This window comes from Pipistrellus kuhlii, unplaced genomic scaffold (assembly GCF_014108245.1).
Source record: "Pipistrellus kuhlii isolate mPipKuh1 unplaced genomic scaffold, mPipKuh1.p scaffold_m20_p_4, whole genome shotgun sequence".
Lineage (NCBI taxonomy): Eukaryota > Metazoa > Chordata > Mammalia > Chiroptera > Vespertilionidae > Pipistrellus > Pipistrellus kuhlii.
In genome coordinates, this window is record NW_023425540.1 from 7,356,980 (window position 1) to 7,379,792 (window position 22,813).

Consider the following 22,813-nt stretch of genomic DNA (forward strand, 5'->3'; position numbering starts at 1 on the left):
CCCATAGGGAGAGGCAATTAAAAGGAAGGGCAAGGAATCAGGCTTCTGGCTAATGTTCCAGATTTCGGTCTGATTTTAAACCTTGGACTGAAATCCTCATTTTCTAGAGCCTGCTTTTGCTTCCTGTGTTCTCAGAGGGCACAGAACTGGGCAGTTGCGACACAGGTACTGGGGCCAGAATTTCCTTTTGGTGGTCACACAACAGTGAAACATGTAAAATGAACTCCCTGGCTCTTAAAAATTGCTCAATGAAATGTTTTCCTCAATAGAAGGAGGGAAAGTTTATTTGAAGAAATTCATTTCTGTGATGGTTGAGATTTTGGGAACCCGAGTTGTTTTATTGTGATTCTGATTTCCCGTATATATCCATGTGTCACTCACCTGCTTTTTGACACAGGGGTCACAGTCTGACCATGGTCCATAATCCCCTAGCAGGCAGTTGATCGGACAAGCTTGCCAGTTACACTCTCTGGTCTCCCGGAAGGTACAAAGCTGCTCACAGGAGTTCTTCCGATAGTATTCATTTATTATTACTTGTCTGTAATAGTGAGGGGAAAAACCTGCTTAGAATGCATATATTCACGATAGCTCCAACCCAATAAAGAAAATATCACTGAGAATTGACCACAGTGAATAGAAGGAAAGAAGGTTTTCATGAAAAATCAGGTAAGTTAGCATAAGTACAGTTCTTACCACTTCATGGAACTCAGGATCAGGTACATAATTTATGGGGCCCAGGGCAGAATAAAAAAAGGGCGGAGGAGACTGCTCTTATTAAAAAATTGAGAATTTAAAACAGTGATGATAGACCATTAAGCCAAGCATGAAGTCCTTTTTAAGTGTTAGGTCACTCACTAGGAAGCTGGCCCTGATGGCATTCCTGGAAGAGACTGATTGGGAAAGAAAGGAAAAGACAAAGTTCCTGAAAATTGCTTAAAAGATCTCAGTGTGATAAGTTCAATGATTGAGGTAGAATCAGAGCGGTATGGGCCAATCAGTCAAAGTGGAAGTGACAGGAGAGATACATCGTGGAAAGCTCATGTGAATTCTCCTGGGAACAAAGGAAAGAGCATGTGGAGAGAGGGGCCATGCAAAGAGGACAGGAGGAGGAGCTTGGCACTTACGGGAGGAGCTTGAGAGGAGCACAGCTGGGAAGAATGGGATTTACTGTTGAACGTTACCAGGTTGACAGTGAGAGAGCTGCTGAGGGACTCTTCAGTAGAAGAACATTCTAAACAAATCTATTTTTACCTACTTGGTGGATGGTTTGTTGTGGAAGCCAACTGGTTATTTTTAATGAGACTCACACTATACATATGCAGAAGAGTATCTAAAGTAAGTTTCTAAAAAGTGTTATAGCTAGAGCACATTAAACACATGCCTTTCTTTCTCAAGTCATGTGAGCATCTGGAGGGAACAGAAACACCTAGTAGGTTAAAACAACAACAACAACACTGGGACAAGTAGTCTGAATTGGTTAAAAGACTGAATTACTAAATGTGAATTACTAAAAACTACCAGTTTTCTTGCTTCTTGTACATGCCAACAATCAAGGTGGCAGCTAGCGTGGCTATGCAGTTGAGCTCCTGTTAGACTGTTTAATGAGCAGAAAATTCTCTGTAATTAACTCACTGGTGGTGAGCAGTTATATGCTGACTGAATAAAAAGCTTGAGTGGCGATTCTAAGTAAACAGTCAACTGAAAATATTGCACAGATTCTTAAATTTCTTTGAAACTCCTCGATATTATGGAGAGAACAAAAGTAGACTTCCATTCACCTTATGTAGAAAAGACCGAAAGCGCCTTCCAAGTTCATGAGTTCTTACTTTTGAGACCCCTTGTTTTGTCCTATTGCTTAGGGTGGTCCTTTTGGATATGGCTAAGTCTGCCCTCAGGGTTTCCCAGGACACACAGCAGAGCTGCACAGCTCACACCCACCTGGATCTGGTTTGGGTTCCAGTATTGCAGGTTTTGGAGCAGCTGGACCACTCACTCCATGGGAAATGATCACAGAAGCAGGCGTGGCTCTTGTCAATCAGGGCGCTTAGCAGGATGAACCACAAGACGGAGTGTCTGGCCATGCTCTGAGAGCCTGCAGGCCCTGGAAAGCAGTGACAGGGTGCACCTCAAAGACTTGTCAGGGGCAAACCTTTACAAACCATTCTGTTAGAGACTCAGATATCATCTTAGAAAACACTGGTGTCTCCCCATCTCGCTTTAGGCAAGTTAACACATACATTGACATGTTCATGAGCATAAATCCTATTTCTAAAGATTTTTAAGGTCTATATTCCTGTGGTGACAATTCCCCGGAGGAGGAAGTGTCTCTGAATCCTTAGTGGTAGGCTACAAAGCAAAGTATGCAGTATATGTTTGTAAACCATTCCCATTCCAATGTGGGAATTCTTGTATAAACTTGCCCTTTTCAAAACAACTGCTCATTTTGTGTGGGCAGAGCCCTCAAGTACATTTCAGTTTTTCCTACTTTTCTGGATCTGAGGAATGAGTGAGGACCATTCTGCTGGAAGTTCTATTCAGTTTCCTGATTTCCTGGAAACCTGCTAAAGCAAGTCCTTGCCCCTTTTTCTCTCCCCTCCACCCCTCCTCCCCCACACACACAAGAAAACTCTACAAAAAATCTCATAGACACAGACAACAGTATGCTGATTACCAGAGTAAAGTGGGGATAAATGGTGATGGAAGGAGTCTTGACTTTGGATGGCATAGATCACAACTCAGTATTAGCTTTTAAAATTAGTAATAATACTATGAATGTTGTAAATTTCATTGTAGCTGTTAGTAATGCATCTTTCAAAACTAAGAGCTCTTTGAATTACATCAAGGATCATGTGAATATTAAAATAAGTTTTGATATTAAATATTCAAAGTGATTTAGACATCAGTTTGTTTTTAAGTCCAAATTAAAAAAATTGTTTTTGTTGATTTCAGAAAGAGGAAGAGAGGAGGATAGAGAGAGATAAACATCAATAATGAGAAATCAGCTGCCTCCTGTATGCCTCCTAACTGGGGACTGAGCCCACAACCTGGTCATGTGCCTAACTAGAAATCAAACCTGTGGTTCATAGGCAATGCTCATCCATTGAGCCACACTGGCCAGGCTATTTGACATTTCTTAGTTGTGATGAAAGAATATGTCAATTAAAAAAAATGGGGCTCATTGTTTTATAAATTTTTGTTCAAGCTAAGAACTTGAGATCAGATATAAAAAAGGTATCTCCAATATGTTAAAAAATGAGAACATTTCTTCTTACTATATCAGTAAGCTTTTGAACTTTCCTACAAGCTCAGAGAAGAATGCTGGAATAAAAACAACCAAATTCACTGGCGTATGACTAAATACATCCTTCAATTTCAAATGGAGTCTGCACACATTTGCGTATCCATTGTGTGCCGCTGGGCTCTGAGCGAGAGACAAAGAAACAGAATTCACTGTCACTGTCTGGGTTCAGTAGACAGAGACTGGAGATGCTTCCCACGATTTTTACCTAAGCTTTAGTATCTAACTCTTAGGTAAGGGGCTGCAGGCGCAGGATGTCGATGACTAAGCTGGTCCCTGCATTTGCCTGCCGACTTTAGTTCCCTGGTAGAGTAGCTCAGCTTTCCTGGTTTTCCTCAGCAGCACAGAACCAGGGGACAGTAGAGTGCTCAGACGGAATTTAGGCTGTGATCAGACAGAGTAGTGTGAGGCCTACACATTAGCCCGAGCACCAGACTGGGTGCTGAGCAGAGGGGCCAATGGGGGGAGGAAAGAGGACATCTGTAATACTTTCAATAATAAAGATAAATGTTTTAAAATAAATAAGAGGAGCTGAGGTTTCTAAACAACATGAAGTTTCCCTGTGTAACCACTCAACAAACCACCACCCCATCCCCAATTTGGGGTCTTCTTACGCAGGACTGCTCCAACAAGGAAACCCACACACAGAGGGTGGCTGCTGTTGCTGTTGTTTGTTTTTCTTACTTTTATTTTTTAAATAGTTTTAAGCATTTAAAAAAATATTTTACTTATTTTTTTTTATAGAGAAAATTAGTTAGAAACATCGATGAGAGAGAAACATCGATCAGTTGCCTCCTGCACACTTCCAACTGGGGTACCCGCAACCAAGGCACATGCCCTTCACTGTAATTGAACCTGGGACCCTTCAGCCCGCAGGCCAACACTCTATCCACTGAGCCAAACCGGTTAGGGCATTTGTTTTTCTTACTGGATTTGGAAGAAATAGATTTCTTCCAGAATAGTTAACTGTACAGAGGAGAACTTAGGGCATTTTGTGTGATCAGCATGTGATTGGGAGAAGGTGAAGTACAAGAGGTTTCCAATTCTCCATCCGCAGCACCCACTATCTGTTTGAACTTCCCAAAGCTGGAAAAATATAGGTGGATTTCATGTCAGTTCTCATTTACAATTTTACAAAGATAAAAATCTTCTTATCTCCTCTTTGGCTGTAACTGTTCGGAAGCAATTTGGAAACTGCTCTAAAATAAGATGATATGTCAAAGCCTCTTATTTGAGTCCTGGCCGGCAAACTCAGTGGTTAGAGCATTGGCCCATGCATGGCTTGCGGATTCGATTCCCGGTCAAGGTCACCTATCTGGGTTGTAGGTTCGATTCCCACCCGCCAGTCAGGGCACATGTGGGAGGCAACCAATTGATGAGTCTCTCACACGGATGAGTCATTCTTTCTCCCCCGTCTCCTTCCCTTCCACTCTCCCCAAAAATCAATGAAAAAAGTATCCTCACTCCTTGGATGAAGATTTCTAAAAAAAGAGCTTCTTATTTGAGGAGATGCTCATAAACGAGCTAATTGGTAGTGTCTCCTTTTTATAACATTCTGTTGTTATGAAGATAAATTACTTTATGTTAAAAAATATCCTTTTGATACAAAGAAAGATAATTATTTTATGAATTATTTTTATTCATGGCCCAGCATATAATATCCAATGCTTCAGTATTTGTTAACTTTCAACACCTCTAGGCACTTGGGGGCTATCTAAAGTGATATGAGGACATTTCACTTACCCATTACCACAGATGGTCATATAAGCCCAGAACAAAAGAATGCTCAGGGGCAGAGGAAGACTGAGGAAAAATCTTCCACTGCAGAACCGGGGAGAAAGGCAGCGATTCCGCAGGTTTCTCACAACTGGCATCCACGCCTGAACTCTCAAAATCTGTGACCCCATTGCATCAATGGAAATGGCTTTGTGAGCATTTAAAGAATTTTAGTGTAGCTTGAAGTCCATCTGATTTTGACCCGTTCACTCTCCCTTGCCTGATTTGTCTGTGAGGCAGTTCAGTGCATCTTACCCAACAGGTTCAGAGGATGAGCTAGTTTGCTCTCAAGTACAGCTTCTTCCTTTCCCTCTCCATGTAAACTTTTAAAATCTCTTATTTCTTGTTCTTCTTTCTTCTGTGTGCACCGCAGGGGCTCAAGGCATGCTATTTACCACCGCTAGTGCAGACCGGGAGCCCAGGCACAAGACTGATCATTCAGCCAAAGGGTATGTTTGCTTTGCTTTTAATCGCAAACCACAAGGTAGTTTCTGGAAGAAAATTTCCTTAAGAAACACAAACCTTTGGTTCTTTGATATTTTTAGGAAAGTAGGTATCACTTATGTTTTAAAAAGAAAGAGAAATGCCCACAATCCGAGTTCTGTAATTTTTACACATGAAAGGAGAAGTTCGTTGGAAATATAACCTACAATGCTGAAATATTAAGATTACAAATAAAATCATTATTGCACTCACCTTTAAACAGAGTTTGTTGTGTCCAGGGATCAAATCTGTAATTGCCCGAGGAGACAATAGGTGCTCACGACAAAAAGGGTTGAAACGATAATCCAGACAAGCCTTTCCTGCCCAGTGCTAGCCACCAGGAGGGAATGCCGTCATATCGCGGGGACCTAACTCACCTGCAGTGTATTACACAAACATCCTGTGGAGACTCTGGACTTTGTAAATGATTGCTTTAGTCAGCAGTTACCTGAAAACTTAAGAGTGAGATTTAGAAAATATGAAAAAGTGTAAAAAAAATAATTTTTAATAACTAGACAAACTACTATTAATATTTGAAATACTTTTGGTCATATCATATATATGTGTATTCTCTCTCTAAGGAAGTATACATATGAATACACACACACACACACACACACACTCATACATACATACTAGAAGCCTGGTGCACGAAATTCATGCATCCTCTCCAATCAGGGGTGACCAGGCTTACCAGCATCGGGCCTAAATGGGAAGTCGGACATCCCTCTCACAATCCAGGACTGCTGGCTCCCAACTGCTCGGCTGCCTGCCTTCCTGATTGCCCCTAACTGCTTCTGCCTGCCAGCCTAATCACCCCCTAACTATTCCCCTGGCAGCCTGATTGATGTCTAACTGCTCCCCTGCCAACTTGTTTGTCCCTAACTTCCCTCCCCTGCAGGCCTGGTCACCCCTAACTGCCCTCCCCTGCAGGCTTGATTGCCCCCAACTGCCCTCCCCTGCTGATCATCTTGTGGCAGCCACCTTGTGTCCACATGGGGGCAGCCATCTTGTGTGTTGGAGTGATGGTCAATTTGCATATTACTCTTTTATTAGATAGGATAGAGGCCTGGTGCATGGGTGGGGGCCAGCTGTTTTGCTCTGAAGGGTGTCCCGGATCAGGGTGGGGGTTCCCGTGGGGCATGATCTCTGAACACATAATAATCTGGCCACTCAATGTATGTCCTACATAATAAAAGGCTAATATGCAAATTGCCCCCTCTACCAGGAGTTGGACCAGCAGGTAGGCCAGCTAGCCACCCATGTCCCCTCCCCCTGGCCAGAACCCACCCAAGTATGAATTCATGCACTGGGCCTCTAACATATATATATATATATATACTGAGTGGCCAGATTATTATGTGTTCAGAGATTATAATAATCTGGCCACTCAGAATATATATATTTCTGTCCATATAAAGTGTGTTTGTGTCTCTGTATAAGTATATAAGAATACACATATATAATTTTTAAATGCAATCACACATTCATTTAAAGATTTAAATGTACAGAATTAATCCCATTCTACAGTTTTAGGACCATCATGATTGGCCTGTGCAAAATCTTTTATTTTATTTTATTTCACTATTTATCTCCAAAATCTTGCATCATTTCTTTCCCCAGATTAGTTACATGTATTAATGTATTTGTCCTCACATGGAGATATATATCGAGATATATATATATATATATATATATATATATATATATATATTTTTTTTTTTTTTTTTTCTTTTCCAAAACTACAAAGTCTCATTTCCCATGTGTATTTTTTATAATTTACAGAAATGGCATTTTTCTAAAAGTCTTATTCAATTTTTTATTTTCTTCATTCCACGTTATGATTCTGAGCCTTAGTGGATGTAAACCTACAGGAGCACAGACATTCATCATGCCAACCGTATTTTTCTCACCCACTCTCTTAGTGGGCCCTTGTTAACCCTGAAACTTAGAGGGGAGATTCTCTAAACAATATAACCCCAGCAGTGTCCAGTTCTAGGAGGTAAGAGTAGTCTTACTTGGGACGGATGAATGGGTGATTGTTGCGGAGCTAGCAATTTAAGGCTTGTGTGCAGTTATGCTCAGGTAGGCCCCTGTGCAAGAAGATGAAGCTCCCTAAGCAATATTTGGGTGCATGCCGCTGAGAAACAAAGCATACTAAGAAGTTCGCCAGCTGAGCTGTTCCTGCAATGGCAATCCTTCTAAAACATTGGCTGGTGACATGCAATGCAATTTTCACACAGAATGCTCTACATTTTCATAATGTAGAAAGCTTCTAGTGAGCTTGCATGTAGACTGACCAGTAGAAAAAGCATTTAATTGCAAAAGAACAGAAGGGTGTAGGAGGCAATTAGAGCTAGGACATGGAAAGTTAAGATGGAGCAATTAAAATGTTTTCCAGAAGGAGAATATGTATTTTGTTCAAAATCTTTATTCCTCTCCGAATGATGATAGATTTACAGCTAAATGGTATTTTCTGCCAAGAAAATGACCACAAACATAAGATAACGAATAGTGGGAACTGCTGATAACCTGAAGGCTTTTTCATATGTTTAAGCATTCACATGCCAGCTGATCATTACAGCAAAAATCCTGTATTCCTCATTAGAGCCTAGGCTAATGACCCCATCTATTTTACAAGTCCTTTAGCGCGTACCTTGTCAATGGATGAGTAGATCAAATGGCAAATTGAGTTTTTTCACATGGTGATTCACAGATCAAAACTCTCAAATGGAGGAAATAGAAGGTTGTGTTGGATCTCAGGATACCATGCTCTTTTTCCTTTTTTTTTTTTTTTTTAACTACTAAAATTGTTAGGATAGTCTAAATTGGCTGCATTTGATTTCTTACAATCCACTCCTCATTAATGTCATTCTTTGCCATCTGGGTTATAAATACAGCCACCTTAAAGCCTTATTTTCTCACTGACCACCAATAACTTAATTGCCAAATGGAATGGCTTCTTCTCAATCCACTATTGGCTTCTTGCACAGAGGAAGCGTGTTTTTGTTTCTTTTTCCTGAACTCTCAGGAAAATTAAAAAAAAAAAAAATATATATATATATATATATATATATATATATATATATATATATATATTTTTTTATTGATTTCAAAGAGGAAAGGAGAGGGAGAGAGAGAGATAGAAACATTAATGGTGAGAGAGAATCATTGATTAGTTGCCTCCTACACCCCCCCCCCCCCCCCCCACTGGAGAGCTAGCCTGCAACCCGGGCATGTGCCCTTGACCAGAATCAAACCCAAGACCCTTGAGTCTGCAGGCTGATGCTCTATCCACAAAGCTCTCAGGAAATTTCTCTTTCCTCCCACTATGATTCTCTTCCCATCTGAAAGTCTATCCTTGGCCTCTTTCCTTTCATCAGATATTTTATCTACTTCCATGGCCTTATCCATCACAGTTGTGTTCATTGCTTCCTACTTCACCAACCCCTATCTTCACTGTTTATTAATAGGGTCCAAATAGAACACCATCTCCCATGGTAGCACACTCTCTCCCACATGTCCTCTCTTCTCCTAGCTGCCAAATCCTGTGGCTCTTGTCTCTGATGTGTCTCTTGCCTCTTCTTCTTCTCATCTTCTCCACCTCTTCACCCCATCTACGTCTACAGCTCCCTTTCCAGTCCCAATGAACTCACAAGTTACAGATTGCATCAATGACTTCACCGGTCCTAGAATTCCCCCTGAAATATTCTGTCAGGTTACTCCTTTTAGAACTATTTCTCAGTGATACAACTTTACTCAAAATCTCAATGTTGCTCTTTTCAGAACACCATCCAATTAGGACCAGAATTCAATTATCTGGTATTTGAAACTCTGAGCAATCTGATCCTGTATGACCTCTTTACACTTATTTTCTCTCCTTCCTTTTGCATAATTCATCATCCTGCCAAATTGGACAACTTGCTGTTCGTCAAAATGGGCTACTGTTTCTCCTGCCAATGTATTTCTTTCCTACTCTCCTAATTTCAGATTTTGAAATATTAGTGCATTATATATTTGTTCTTCAAGGGCCATTCCAACTGTATTTCTTTCTTAAATCTTCCTGTATTTTATAAACAAACACTTTCACTCTTAAGTCACCATATGATTCACCCATCCTTGAAGCTTACATAGCTTTTACCTCTTGCATGGCGCTCACATGAAATTGCCATGTATTATGATTATTGGTATGTTATATTATTACCTACTATCTTTTATTCCATTTAATATATTCAAAGTTCCTAATGACAGAACCTCAATAATATTCATCTTTATAATTAACATAGCAGTTAAATAAATGGTGATTGAATTGAATTGTGTACACATGATGAATTTATAAGAAAATTGCTGAATTTTACATATGCCTTTACACACATGCCCATAGCTAAAATTTCATGCAGTTTCTCACTAATTTGTCATAAGAGGCAACAATTTTTTCCTTTAGCAAAGTGCTCCAAGCATTGTTTATATTTAGATATTTGCTGAATTGTTGAGTAATGCATAAAGATTATATTAAATTAAATAAAACTTTTGATGATTGTTTGTAAGGAAAAGAGAATGCTCTGCTACTTAGGCTCCTAATCTAAAACTGAGTTAACAGAAACATCTGTGTCATAAAAATCTACTTTGTGATAAAAACAAGTTCAACTGGTGCAAGGTTTTGCCCCTTCTAAGATGATAGAGAAACCTGGATTAGATTTTAACTCAGGGCCTTCTGGGGAAAAAGCAACAACAAAAACAACCATCAGAATGAGGCCTATTCAATTCATCCAAGCCCCGTGTCCCCAGCTGATGTCAGCCCTAAACCCTGTCAACTGGTGCATAGTGCCTGCTTTTTCAGAGCTACATGCAACCACCAGCAATTGTAGAAATGAATAAATCAGTTAAATATTGACTAAAAATGCTTCATTCTGTCTCCTAAGACAGCGTGGAAAGTGGAAGGTAGAAATTGTGCTTCCAAATCAGGACAGCTTCCTGGAGGTAGGTCATTGAGATCAGTTGATAAGATGGATGGGAAGAGGTTGGGAAAGGAAGGTCATCTCAAGTTCAAGTATGGCCTTTGAGAGAGCTTTGAGTGGGCTGCATTAAGCTCTGTTTGTTTTCTGGGATGTGAATAGGTAATACATGAGGCAATAAAGCAATGAAAGCAGATGGAGGTCCTTGAGATAGGTCTGGCAAAGCACCTGGAGGAAAACATTTACCCTGAATTCTAGGCTGGGGAAACCACCGCAAAGCTAAGGAGAGCTGTGATTTGATCCTCTGTGCAAAGGGCACTACCTGAATCATGGAACAAAGGGAGAAATAGGTCCAGGTCAGATATCACTGGGGCCATGGGTAGTTTTGTGGCTACGAGGCAAAGAAAGAAATGCTGTGTTGAAGCATGTAAACAAGTCCAAGTGTTAACAACAGCCTGAGAGTAAAAGGCAGTGAGACTTGGCTCACATATGTAAATACCAATGTTTTCCAAGTTCTGCAAGGAGAAAGTTATTTCAGTTAAATTCTTAGAAGCCTAACAAGCCCATGAACAGCACATGGCCAGCGTATTTAATCCGCAGCGGAAGACAGATGTTCCCAATCACCCTCTATCCATCACTAGGTCCGTGGCCAACACAGAGAAAACCAAAAGGAATGGAACAAATTGAAGTGTTTGGTGAGGTCACATTTTAAAATAACCAAACTCTGATGAATAGCTGTATTTTCTATAAACGATGATGAGACAGTCTTACAGTTAATGAAAAACTCAACTTTTGTTGACATGGACAGAGCTTCTTGATTTCTTGACATGTTTTTTAAACATTTGCAAAAAAATGAGATTGATTATTTAGCTGTGTTTATTCCTTATATGACTTGATAAAAAGCTACTTTTTCTTATAAATCTATAAAAATGTTTTCTTAAGAGAGTTCTTAATGAACTCAAACCATTTCGCAACCCACCTTTTGTTGAAATTATTTTGAAAGCCTGTTCCAGGTTCATTTTTAAAAACAAAATATTTTTGTTGATTTCAGAGAGGAAGGGAGAAGGAGAGATAGAAACATCAGTGATGAAAGAGAATCATTGATTGGCTGCCTTCTTCACGCCCCCCACTGGGGATTGAACCTGCAACCCAGGCATGTGCCCTGACCAAGAGTTGAACCTTACCTCCTGATTTATAGACCCACAATCAACCACTGGGACATGCTGGCTGGGCTCCAGGTTCATTTTTGAAAAATTAATAGAGGTTCTCCTATACATGAAGGACTTGATTAAACCCTTAATTTAGTGTGAATTCCAATTAACTGTGAATAAAACAGATATGATTCTTGCTCTCATGAACTTATAGTATATTAAGTAAAAGTGATAAAAATCAAATGAACACACACACAAAAGTATATAATATCTTGAAGTATATAACATTTTAAGTAATAACTTTAAAAGTATATAATAAAATATGGTAAGAGCCATAAAAATAATGGGATGTTATAAGAAAATATAAAGAATATGGAATTTAGATTTGGAGGTCAGGAAAGGATTGAGGACAAGCATTTGAGCTGAGATTTTATTAGATGAAAAGAATTTAGTAAGTAGAACAGAGGGAAACAGAGAAAGAGTTGTGGAATTTTTTTCCTTTAGATTTAAAAAGAGACTGTAATCTTCACTGTGACAGCCCTCTTTTTATCAGTCTTATTGAGGTACAACCAACTAATAAAATTGTTAGTTATTTTAAGTACTAATTATGGTGGTTTGATGGTATACATATACAGAATGAAAGGATTCCCACCATCTAATTAATGAACACATTCATCACCTCCTATATTTTTATTTATTTTATTTATTTATTTATTTATTTATTTATTTATTTTGGCGAGGGTTTTAAGTTCTACTCTCTTAGGAAATTTCCGTTATATAATTCAGTATTATCAACTGAATTATCAAATAGTTTTATTTTACCTTAGATCCTCAGGCTTTATTCATCTTCTAGCTGGAAGTTTGTATCCTTTTACTAATCTCCATATTTCTCTAACCCCCCAGCTAACAACCTACACTTTTCTACTTTCTGTTTCTAAAAGTTAGACTCTATTGTCTTTTATTTTCAGATTTACTTTAGATAGGTGACATCATCACACAGTCCTTGTCTTTCTCTGTCTGGCTAATTTCACTTGCACGATGCCTTCAAGGTTCATCTATGTTGTTACAAATGGCAGGTGTCCCTTCTTTTTCACAGCTGATTCATATTCCAGAGGTTGTATTGTACCAATACTACATCTTTGTCCATTCATCCTTTGAGGGACACAAATTGTTTCCATGTCTTGGCTGTCATGAATAATGCTGCAATGAACTTGGGAAATGCATCTATCTCTTCAATATCCTGCTTTCATTTCCCTTGGATATATCCAGAAGTGAGACTGTTGGGTTCTATGATAGTTCTACTTTTAATTTTTTGAAGAACCTCCATATTGTTTTTCATAATGGCTGCACCAGTTTTCCCTCCCCACCAGCAGTGCTTTCTCCACATTCTTGCTAACACTTGGTATCTCACTTTCTTTATGACAGCCATTCTAACGGGTGAGGTGATATCTCACTGTGGTTTCAACTCACCGTTTACTTATGATTAGTGATACGGAGCACCTTTTCCTGTGCCTGTTGGCCCTTTGGACAGCCCTCATTTTTATGTAAGTAAAGTACTATAAAAAGGAGGACTGGGTGCCTTAGTGATTATTCAAGTTAATGCAAAAAAGGAAATGGGGAAAGGGGAATTAGAGGTCTGCTGCTCTCTAGTGGAACTTGTTTTACTTTGTTTTCTGTTGTCCTTCAGTACTCTCATAGCCACCCGAATCATTCTGCTATGCCTTTTACCTTTAATAGTCTCACGAATGCTTTGAGTGTAATTAGGAAAAAAAAGGCATTTTTATAAATGAAATTCTTTTTTTAAAAAAAGCAAGGATATAATACACATTCTTGGTAGTTCAATTTGAACATTTTATAATTTACATCATTAAAAAATAAAAACAAAAGTCTTAAACTGAGCAACCAAAGTCATGACTTCACCTTTTCCCACTTCTTCAGTCTTCTCTCCAGTACCAGTCAACTTCCATTTAGAGCGGGAGTTTTTGTTTTGTTTTGTTTTTACCTTTATAGTTCTTAGTACTAGTACCTCTATAACTCCATTTATCCTGATCCCGGGTCTTCATGCTATAGTTTTCCTGTAAACCCCATAATATGCTGTTCTATTGGCTGTAAACTCTGCATTTACCATAGGAATAATATTGCCCTCAGGAGGATGAAAGCTAGCTGTTGCTGGGTGATGAAAGATTCTTAAGTATTACAGTAGTCTGTGGCCCTACAAAACTTAACCCTACCCAACAGAATCTTTTCCCTAAGAATTTAATTCATTTTTGGGTTTTCTTGCATGTCACATAAGCAGCACTGACACTGAGTTCATGGAAGATAGAGACATAATGTATACAAGATCAGTGCTAATTAACTGGTGGGCAGATGGCTTCTTTCTTTTGATTGGCCTATTTTGAAGCAAGAGGTGACCTACTCATGTCTATTGGCTGCTGTTGGCGGCCTCATAGATATTGTTTGCTTGATTCTCATTGTTTTTTTTTTGTGTGTGTGTGACTTAGACTTTGAGAATTAAATAAAAACAGTTCATATTTTATTATTAATTCCATAAAAATGATTCAACCCATCAGATCAAGTGCTGAAAAAAAATTTTTGACTGTATTCAAATGAACATCTTTAACTACTTATTTTCTCATATCAATCAAGATTAAAAATTAAGTTCAAGTAAATTTTAAGAATCTAATGTTTAAATTATATTATTTTTCAATAATAGTTACATAAGCTCTTCTTGCTACTTAGTTCCTCTGTTGCTAATTTGCTATTAACTTTAATAAATTACAATCTATAGAACTAAATAACTACATGAAAAATTACTTAGCAAAAGTCCCACAATTGTAAAGTTACATATTAATAGCCTTTTCATTTTTAAATTTAACTTTTAATTTACAAAAGTTTAGTAACTCTGAACACTGCATTAAGCAAAAAGAATAAACTATGTTTTTTCTTTTTTGTATAAAGAACAGATATGCATACAACATATAAACAAGTATTCAATATATCTCAAATATTAAAATTTTATTTGGTTTGGGAGTGAGTGATTAGGGAGAAAAGAAGGCTAAAAAGGTTCCTAGGGGAAGCTAATGAAAAAAAGTTTGGAAACATACTTTAAACTATCACATGTATTTCAGAGAGTTGAAGAGAAAGAAAGAGTTTATGTTTACGTCTGCCCACATATGTGTTACTTCTGATGTTCTCCATTCCATGTGTGAGAGTCTCTCTCTGGGAAAAAGTGGGAGGTGGTTGCTTATCCTGAGAGAGGTACCTGGTGCCTCGAAGTCCTTTGCCTGCACAGGGGTGCAGATGGAAACCCACTCCCTTCCCTGTTATTCACCTCCATGTGCCTTTCCACACATCACTCCCTCTGCTCTACGTCAGGCACTAGTCTCCCATCTGCTTTCTGTCTTCCAAACCTTGTTCAAATACCCAGTATGTCTACTGACATCTTCTCCAGTCTCCTTTTTGGGTTACAGCACTTTATTTCTCTCCTATTATAATGAGAAATTGTTGAAATGACCCCATTATGACCAGTTGCTTTGTTCAATTGAAATTCATGTAGTCTTGTAAATGGGAATAAATTGAATCTCTTAACCATATTCATTTAATTAGTTACTTTTCCTATTATTTCCCCTCACCTTCAGAAACTTCAATATGCATAAATCCTTTTGATATTCTATTGAAAATTGTACTTTTTGATCCATTTCTATCACAGATATGAGAATGTGAGGGAGAGATGTATATTCAGCTCAAAGCTGAACTTGCCTCAGGTACTGTTGAAATAAGCAAAAGCTTTGATTTTTATGGTTTCTCCTATTTCTGACATTTAGGAATAGGTATTGTTATTCCAAAAGGGTACTTGGGAAATACATATCAGAGGAGGCAAGAAAACAAAAAGAGCAGCAGCGAATTAGTCATGAAGTTGTGATAAATTCATTATCCCACAAGGGACTAGATGGTTGAATGAAACTGTGCTTGAATTCAAGTGCTTTTTCCTGCTCTTCTTTCCCGTGATTGTAGAGAAAATCAATGGGGAACAACAATTACACAACAGGCTGGTGAATGGCAACCTCAGATGCCAAGTCATCAAGTAAAACACTCATGATGGTGTGGACATGGTACCTTCAGAGTCCCACCCTTCCGGAAAAGAAAGCTCAAAATACCCTTTCTTGACACCATAGAAAATACCGCATTGACCTTTTGTGTGACTGCGTTGGCTCAGTCTTGTCTAGTAGGTAGGTTGAAGTGGTCTGTTTGAATAAAACCAGTGTTCTCTCAGGCTTAGCCATATGGAAGACAACAAAGATAATTTCCTTTTTAGGTTGAGGTGCCTGCATTGTAGTACTTTCATGGTACAATTGAATGTTTTATTAGCTAAATCATGAGGCAATCTCATTTAAACAAAAATGGAAAAGCTGCAAGCTGGAAGGCTGATCTGCTTTCCAAACCTTACACCTTGGGACCCAGTCATGTAGGTGTTCTGATGCAGTGGTTGGTGGCAAAATCACTGACCCCGGATGGTTGTTGTGAAGATAATTTAGGATAAGGGCAGTTTTCTAACATACAACTAAAGCACAGTTCAACTAATTGTAATTTAACAGCCTAAACTCAGTTCCAAGTCACATAATTTTTTTTACTATCCACCTTATATTTTAGCAATAGCTCAAAAAATGGAGAACAGCTAAAACTTAACTATAAAAGATTACAAAAAAAAAGTTTTGGAAGCTCACAAGGGATCTCTTTATAGTAAACAGTTTTAAAGGCAGACACTTGTTGAATGAAAGTAACTGCATCTCCATGTATACAATGAGATTAATCAAGATGTCCATGTGACCCAGAGCTACTCAGAGTTCAGATACAAAGAAGTGAACTCTGGGTTATAAACACAGATGTGAAGTCACATCTTAAGAACTTAATTTAAACTGATGTGATAAATTGGTGTTGTCTTTAGGGGATATTGCTCTAGTCTAATGGACTTGAAAGAAATATTTCCTCAACTTAAAAATGACTATAGTCAAACATTTGATGAGCATTATAAAAACATAGAAATAGCCCTAACTGGTTTGGCTCAGTGGCTAGAGCATCAGCCTGCAGACTGAAAGGTCCCAGGTTCGATTCTGCTCAAGGGCATGTACCTTGGTTGCGGGCACATCCCCAGTAGGGGGTGTGCAAGAGGCAGCTGATTGATGATTCTCTCTCATGGATGTTTCTAACTCTCTATCCCTCTCTCTTCCTCTCTGTAAAAAAATCAATAAAATATATTTAAAAAAAAGAATATATCTGTATATCTTCCAACAATAAAGATAATTTTTTTTAAAAAAATGTTAATTGGTCATAGATGAACCAAATACATAGCTTATTTTACCCTCAGGTCCTGGATATACGTGTGGGTTTCTAGAGTCTCTTGTTTCTTTCATGTCAATGTAAGCAATGATGCCTGGGCTCTGAAAAGGGCTCACTAGAATTTTAAATCCTGCTTTTCAGGTCCAATGCTATCAAACCTCCACAATTGTCCCAATTTTGAGCACTTTAAATGACAGGAAACCTTTTGTTTTCTGAGACAATAGCACTAGTTTACTATAGTGAGATTTAAACCCTTTCCAGCACATTACCACCTTATATAAAACCATCAACCCCCTTGGCACAACCACTGAGAACTTCAATTGCCAGTTGCTTACAGTGGATGTTAACTGAAAGAGGGAAGTGTTTGTTTCCTGATTAGTTTATATTATTGGCCTGAGGCTGCATTGAAAAGGAGAAGGAAGAGGACAGGATCCATACTAGTTTCCCAGAGTCCCTCACATGTGACACCTGTTAAGACTAGGGCCACCATCAGTCCCCACCAGCGGTGCTGTGGGTGTTAGGCTGTGACGGTTCTTCAGGAAGCCAGAATGCCTGGTACACACAGAGGGTTTCTGGGTATTGCTGGCCTGCACACTAACTGCCTGGGCGGTCCCCAGTCATAGTGACAATCTGAAACCTCCTCACCTTTCCAAAAGTCCTCTAGGGAGCAAACCACCCCAGCTGGAACGCTAAATCTCAGAGCAGGAAGAACTCATTTATTTTTTAATGGATGTATTTATTATTCATGTACAGATAATGACTTCTAGATTATTCACCAATTATAGCCAAAGCTTCCTATTGGCCAATTTCCCCCCCCCAAAGTTACTCAGGCCCACATTTCATTTTTATTCCACCACCAACTTCATAGAAGCGCCAAAACTCAAATATCTTCTACCTCCTCCGTCTGGGCAAAGGAAGTGCTTGCCTACCGGTGAACTGAGCTGGCAGATGCTCGGAGCAGCTGTGACTCAGCTGCACAACTGAGCAGGGAGCGCACACACTGCAAACTGTCCAGAAGCCGAGTTTCAAACAGAAAATGTCTAACCTCCACAGCACTTCCAGACTCCCCGAATTCTTCCCTACAACGAAGCGATAATCCCACAGCTTCTTTAGCCTCAATGTTGTAGGAATGTATAGAAACATTTAAAAATGCTTTTAAAATGCCTAAAAAATATCCAGAAGGTTTTAAAATGCTTCAGTGAACTTTCCTTGAAACTTAAAGTGTCATATTCAGGACACATTCCCCACTGCCCTGAGCGTGTGTACCTCATAGATAAGGATTTGAAATTCAGTCAATAACTCAGAGTGACTTGTCAAGGTAACTGAGTGAGTGAGTGATGTACTCTCTCTAGATAACCACATGTAGCCCCTCGCCCTGTTTGAGATAAACATGTGTGCATAATTCATTGATAGCCACCTGGACGGCTGCAGATGTGGCACAGGCTTTAAAAATGGGGATCCTGAGCAGCCCAGTGCTCACCTGTCAAGACAGTCACAAAGGCACCTCCTTTTGTCAGTCAGGCAAGTGATGCTGCTCCAGGCTCCTCTTTCTGTCAGACGACAGCACAAGAAAAACGGCTAGTGACTCCCGATTAAGACAGGACAGAGCTCTCTGGTGAGGAACACAGGCCCCCTGCATTCGGACCGGACCAGCCCAGCTGCCTAACCCCAGAACACAGCACCACTGAGATGCCTATAAGCCTGTACCTGCAGCACAGGAATTGTGTGAGTAATAAAGTGCTGTGTGATTTGCAACTGCAGATGTTTCATGTGGTGTAATTCCTCCTGCAGCTAGTTGAATCATTTTGCATATGCTTAAAATTGAAATTAAAGCTCTCCGGTCTTTTTGGTCCTAGGCCTGCCCGTGGGCCTGCTTGCATAGAGCAGCCTCTTTGCTAGCATCTACTTAATGTCCCACACCTGCACAGTTCAAGTTTATCTCAAGGGATGCCTTAGGGAAAAACACTTAGAAAACATTTTAATAATGTACTAATGTCTTTAACCTGAAGTCAAAACTTCTGGGTAAGAGTAATGCCTTAGAATAGATAAACACCCCAGATCCTTTCCTGGGATCCACTTGGGACACTCAAACCCTAGTGCTGTTTGTTTGAGTTTTGGTTAATCCTCACAAGAGATTCCTCACCCCTATCCCCAATTGATTTTTTAGAGAAAGTAGAAGAGGAGGGGAGAGAGAGGGAAAGAGAGAAACGTCGATGGGAGAGAGACACATTCATTAGTTGCTTCCTGCACATGCCCTGACCAGGACTGTGGATTGAGCCTGAAAACGAAGTACACGTGCCCTTGATTGGAATCAAACCCACAACCCTTCAGTCCTCAGGCCAACGCTCTAACCACTGACACGCACTGGCTAGGACTCAAATGCTAGTCTTAAAGATGAAGATTGAGTAGAAAGAACAGAATTAATAAATGGGAACATTAACCAGTTAGTTTTGACAAGGTGGCACTTCAGTTAGTAAAACACTACACAACAGTTTGCTTTTCAAATGAGCAACTGAAATATCTATCACCTCCCACTGACCTTGTCACCTATCAAACACATATCACACAGGATACTCTGAATTTATAAAGCATGGTCTATACAACTTAGCAAGCTTTCATCTCCAAAATCTTTTCAAAACCTGAAACACAAACCTCACATACATGCTCACCAACAAAGAAAAGAAAATAATAAAAAAGTGGAAAACGTACCTCTGACTGGAAAAAATCCCAGCATGCACTGCAGCACACTAGCCAGGCCCAGAGTAGCTGACTGCATATTTCTTCTTATGGGCTCCCACCAGGAATCTCAGCCTATACTGAAATATTGAGGTCAAGAGCATGCAAAAGCATTCTAGATTTTAAATCTTAGTTTCAGAATAAAATTTAGTAAGTGTTAAACTGCAGATAAAATGAAGAGGAACTCAAATATATTTTAGGGACAAATTTCTATATATTCTAAAAGAATTTTAAACTGAATTTTTACTTTTTTTTTTAAGTATATTTTTATTGATTTTGTACAGAGAGGAAGGGAGAGAGATAGAGAGTTAGAAACATCGATGAGAGAGAGTCATCGATCAGCTACCTCTTGCACACTCACCACTGGGGATATGCCCGCAACCAAGGTACGTGCCCTTGACCGGAATCGAACCCAGGACCCTTCAGTCCCCAAGCCGACGCTCTATCCATTGAGCCAAACCGGTCTCGGCATACTTTTTTTTTTCCACCAAAAAGAAATTGGCAGAGCAAAACAGAGACATAACTATGTTGTTAAGTTTCTTCTTGCCATTATTTTAAAATAAAGTATCAATTAAAAATGAAATAACTTTCTATTTTTTATTTTTAAAAATCAGGAATACAGAAAAAATAATATTGGAGTTGCATCTGAACATTTAAAATCTACCGTTAAGGGTTGCCAGATGGAAGGGTGGGGGCGGGGATGGAGCAGGCGGGGATGGAGCAGGCGTGGAGGGAGGTGGGGAGGAGGAGGGAATCCTAATACATGGTGACAGGGGATTTTACTTTGGGTTGTGGCGTAATATACAGATCTTGTGACAGAAATCCACACCTGCAACTTACATGTTCGTTTGAACAATCTCACCCCAATAAATTCAATAAAACATTCAGCTGGCGAAAGCAGTCTTTCTACATTGTTTTAATGGTCACCTGTCAACCCACAAATTATTATCAGCTTTCATTTCATATTTAATGATATTTTAAAAATAGCAATATCCCTACACCAGAAGGTGGTTTTTCCTGCTTTCAAAATGCTTTTCAAATTCGATGTTTCTGACAGGCTTTTAGAACACACAGGAATGGAATTTAAAACCTTCTATTGGATGAAATATGCTCAATGCTGCACAAGGGTGTACAGCGGCCAATATGGAGGAAAACCTGTGATTAAAACATCTTGTCACTCTGTGAGCAAGTAAATTCTTTCCCTCCCCTTTCTTTTTCTTTCCCTCCCTCCACCCCTCTCTCCCTCAGTACCTCTTTTCTTCTTTCCTCCGTTCCCTTTTTTCTTCTTTTATCCTTCCTTCCTTGCAAAATCCATTTTTTTTTTCCCCTTGAAAATTGGAACTGAAGAACTAAGGTGGGCAGGGAGGAGGGAGAAAATATAGAAAGAAAATTGTAGCCAACAGACAATTTACAAAGTCCACAGTCAGCTCCGGGCGCTGTGGGGAGCCATTTAAAAGGCAGCAGGAGCTCAGGTGTGCCCTGTGGTGGGAGGGTGGGGAGAAACACCACCGGAAACCAATTGGCCTTCCCCTCCTGCATTCTGCTTAGGGCTAGTTCCGCACAGGGCGGGGCTCTGTTTATTACTCCCTCCTCTGGAGCCTTCTAGGCCCCCCGGACAGCCTGCAGGGAATTTCTCGTTTTCCTAAGATCCTGTAAAACACCATTGAAGACTGTGCTTGTGGCTGAGACTGGTTTGGCTTAGTGGATGGAGCATCAGCCTGTGGACTGAAAGGTCCTACATTCGATTCTGGTCAAGGGCATGTGCCTTGGTTGCGGGCACATCCCCAGTTAGGGGTTGTGCAGGAGGCAGCTGATGGATCTTTCTAACTCTATCTCTCACTTCCTCTCTGTAAAAAAAATCAATAAAACATATATATATAAAATATATATATATATATATATATATATATATAAAAATATATATATATTTTTTTAATTTTTTAAATTTTTTTTTAAAGACTGTGCATGTGTGTGGATAGGGCCTGCGTAACGCATGTGCCAGTGTGAAGATAAAAATTTTTAAAAATTTTTCATTCTTAGTAATCACCAAAAGGGTTGGAAGGCATTCTTGGATTTAAGAACATTAAGGTTGTTAGAAATTTCCCTTTTCTGCGTACTGTTATTACCGAACCTTGCATGTCCCTGTTGTTTGGAGTCACTCTGAAAACAGCCATTAGAATATTATGAGAAGACTTAATTAACTGGGTAATTGTTTGAACCTCAAGTAGCAGGTACAAACACAAAGCAAATTAGTTTAACTCGCTATCTCTAAGCCTCCCTTCAAACAGAGGGATTTGCTGAGTTTGTAACCTTTACCCAGGGATCAGGAGGCCAAAGGACTGGTTTTAGTCTTCAGATCACGTTGGCTAAAGTGTTTTCATGCTTTCTTGGCTCCTCAGGAAGAAGTGATCCTATATAATAAAAGGCTAATATGCAAATTGTTCCCTCAGGCAGGAGTTCCACCTACTGGGAGCTTGATTTGTCCCTATGACTACACTGCAGCTGCCAATCGCTGGATCTGGGCCTGATCGGCTCTCCCCAACCCCAGACCCACCCCACCCCTGATCATGCTGCCCCACTCCAGGGCTGGCCAGCCAACTACCCTCAGCCCCTCCCCCTGGACAACCAGTCAGCCCCCCAAAAGGTCTCGATCACTGGCCAGGCCGAGGGACCCCATCCATGCACAAAGTCATGCACTTGGCCTCTAGTTGCGATATAAAATGCCAGAGTGTACAAGTCATCGTTGGCAGGTTTTTTGCTTTTATTTTTATAATGGGGATTGGACTGAGGTGCACAGTGACCAATCTGGACAGTTAGCAGTGCAGCAGGAAGCTCTTCAAGGGAGGTGGCTCGCCAACATTGACCATGGGAAGTGCTGACATTTCTCACAGCGACCAATCTAAGCGGCCACGTGCTGGTCATTCATGGCCAACAGACCCACTGTTTCATGTGTAAAGGATGAGTCAAAGCTTCAGAAAAGTTGGCTGCAAGGTATTTGCTGTTCCAAGTTTATTTGGCATTTAAAAAGTCCAATTACAAATTTCAAGTAGTATACCTGAATAATGTTTACTCTTCTT

At 39.7% G+C, this 22,813-nt stretch overlaps 1 protein-coding gene across 2 annotated transcripts in view; it reads right to left on the reverse strand.

Moving 5' to 3' along the window:
• Positions 1-5,925, reverse strand: part of C6 (complement C6) — a 42,471-nt gene extending 36,546 nt beyond the window's left edge. The window contains exons 1-3 of one of the 2 annotated variants that reach the window (XM_045571590.1): positions 5,771-5,925; positions 1,939-2,084; positions 382-538 (exon numbers count right to left, since the gene is read on the reverse strand). In XM_045571590.1, the coding sequence (XP_045427546.1) occupies positions 382-538; positions 1,939-2,081 (300 nt within the window). In that variant the 5' untranslated portion in view covers positions 2,082-2,084; positions 5,771-5,925. Of the gene's footprint in view, positions 1-381; positions 539-1,938; positions 2,102-5,770 lie in introns of both variants that reach the window. The other variant, XM_036410340.2, reaches the window with a different exon arrangement.
• Positions 5,926-22,813: the final 16,888 nt, after the last annotated feature.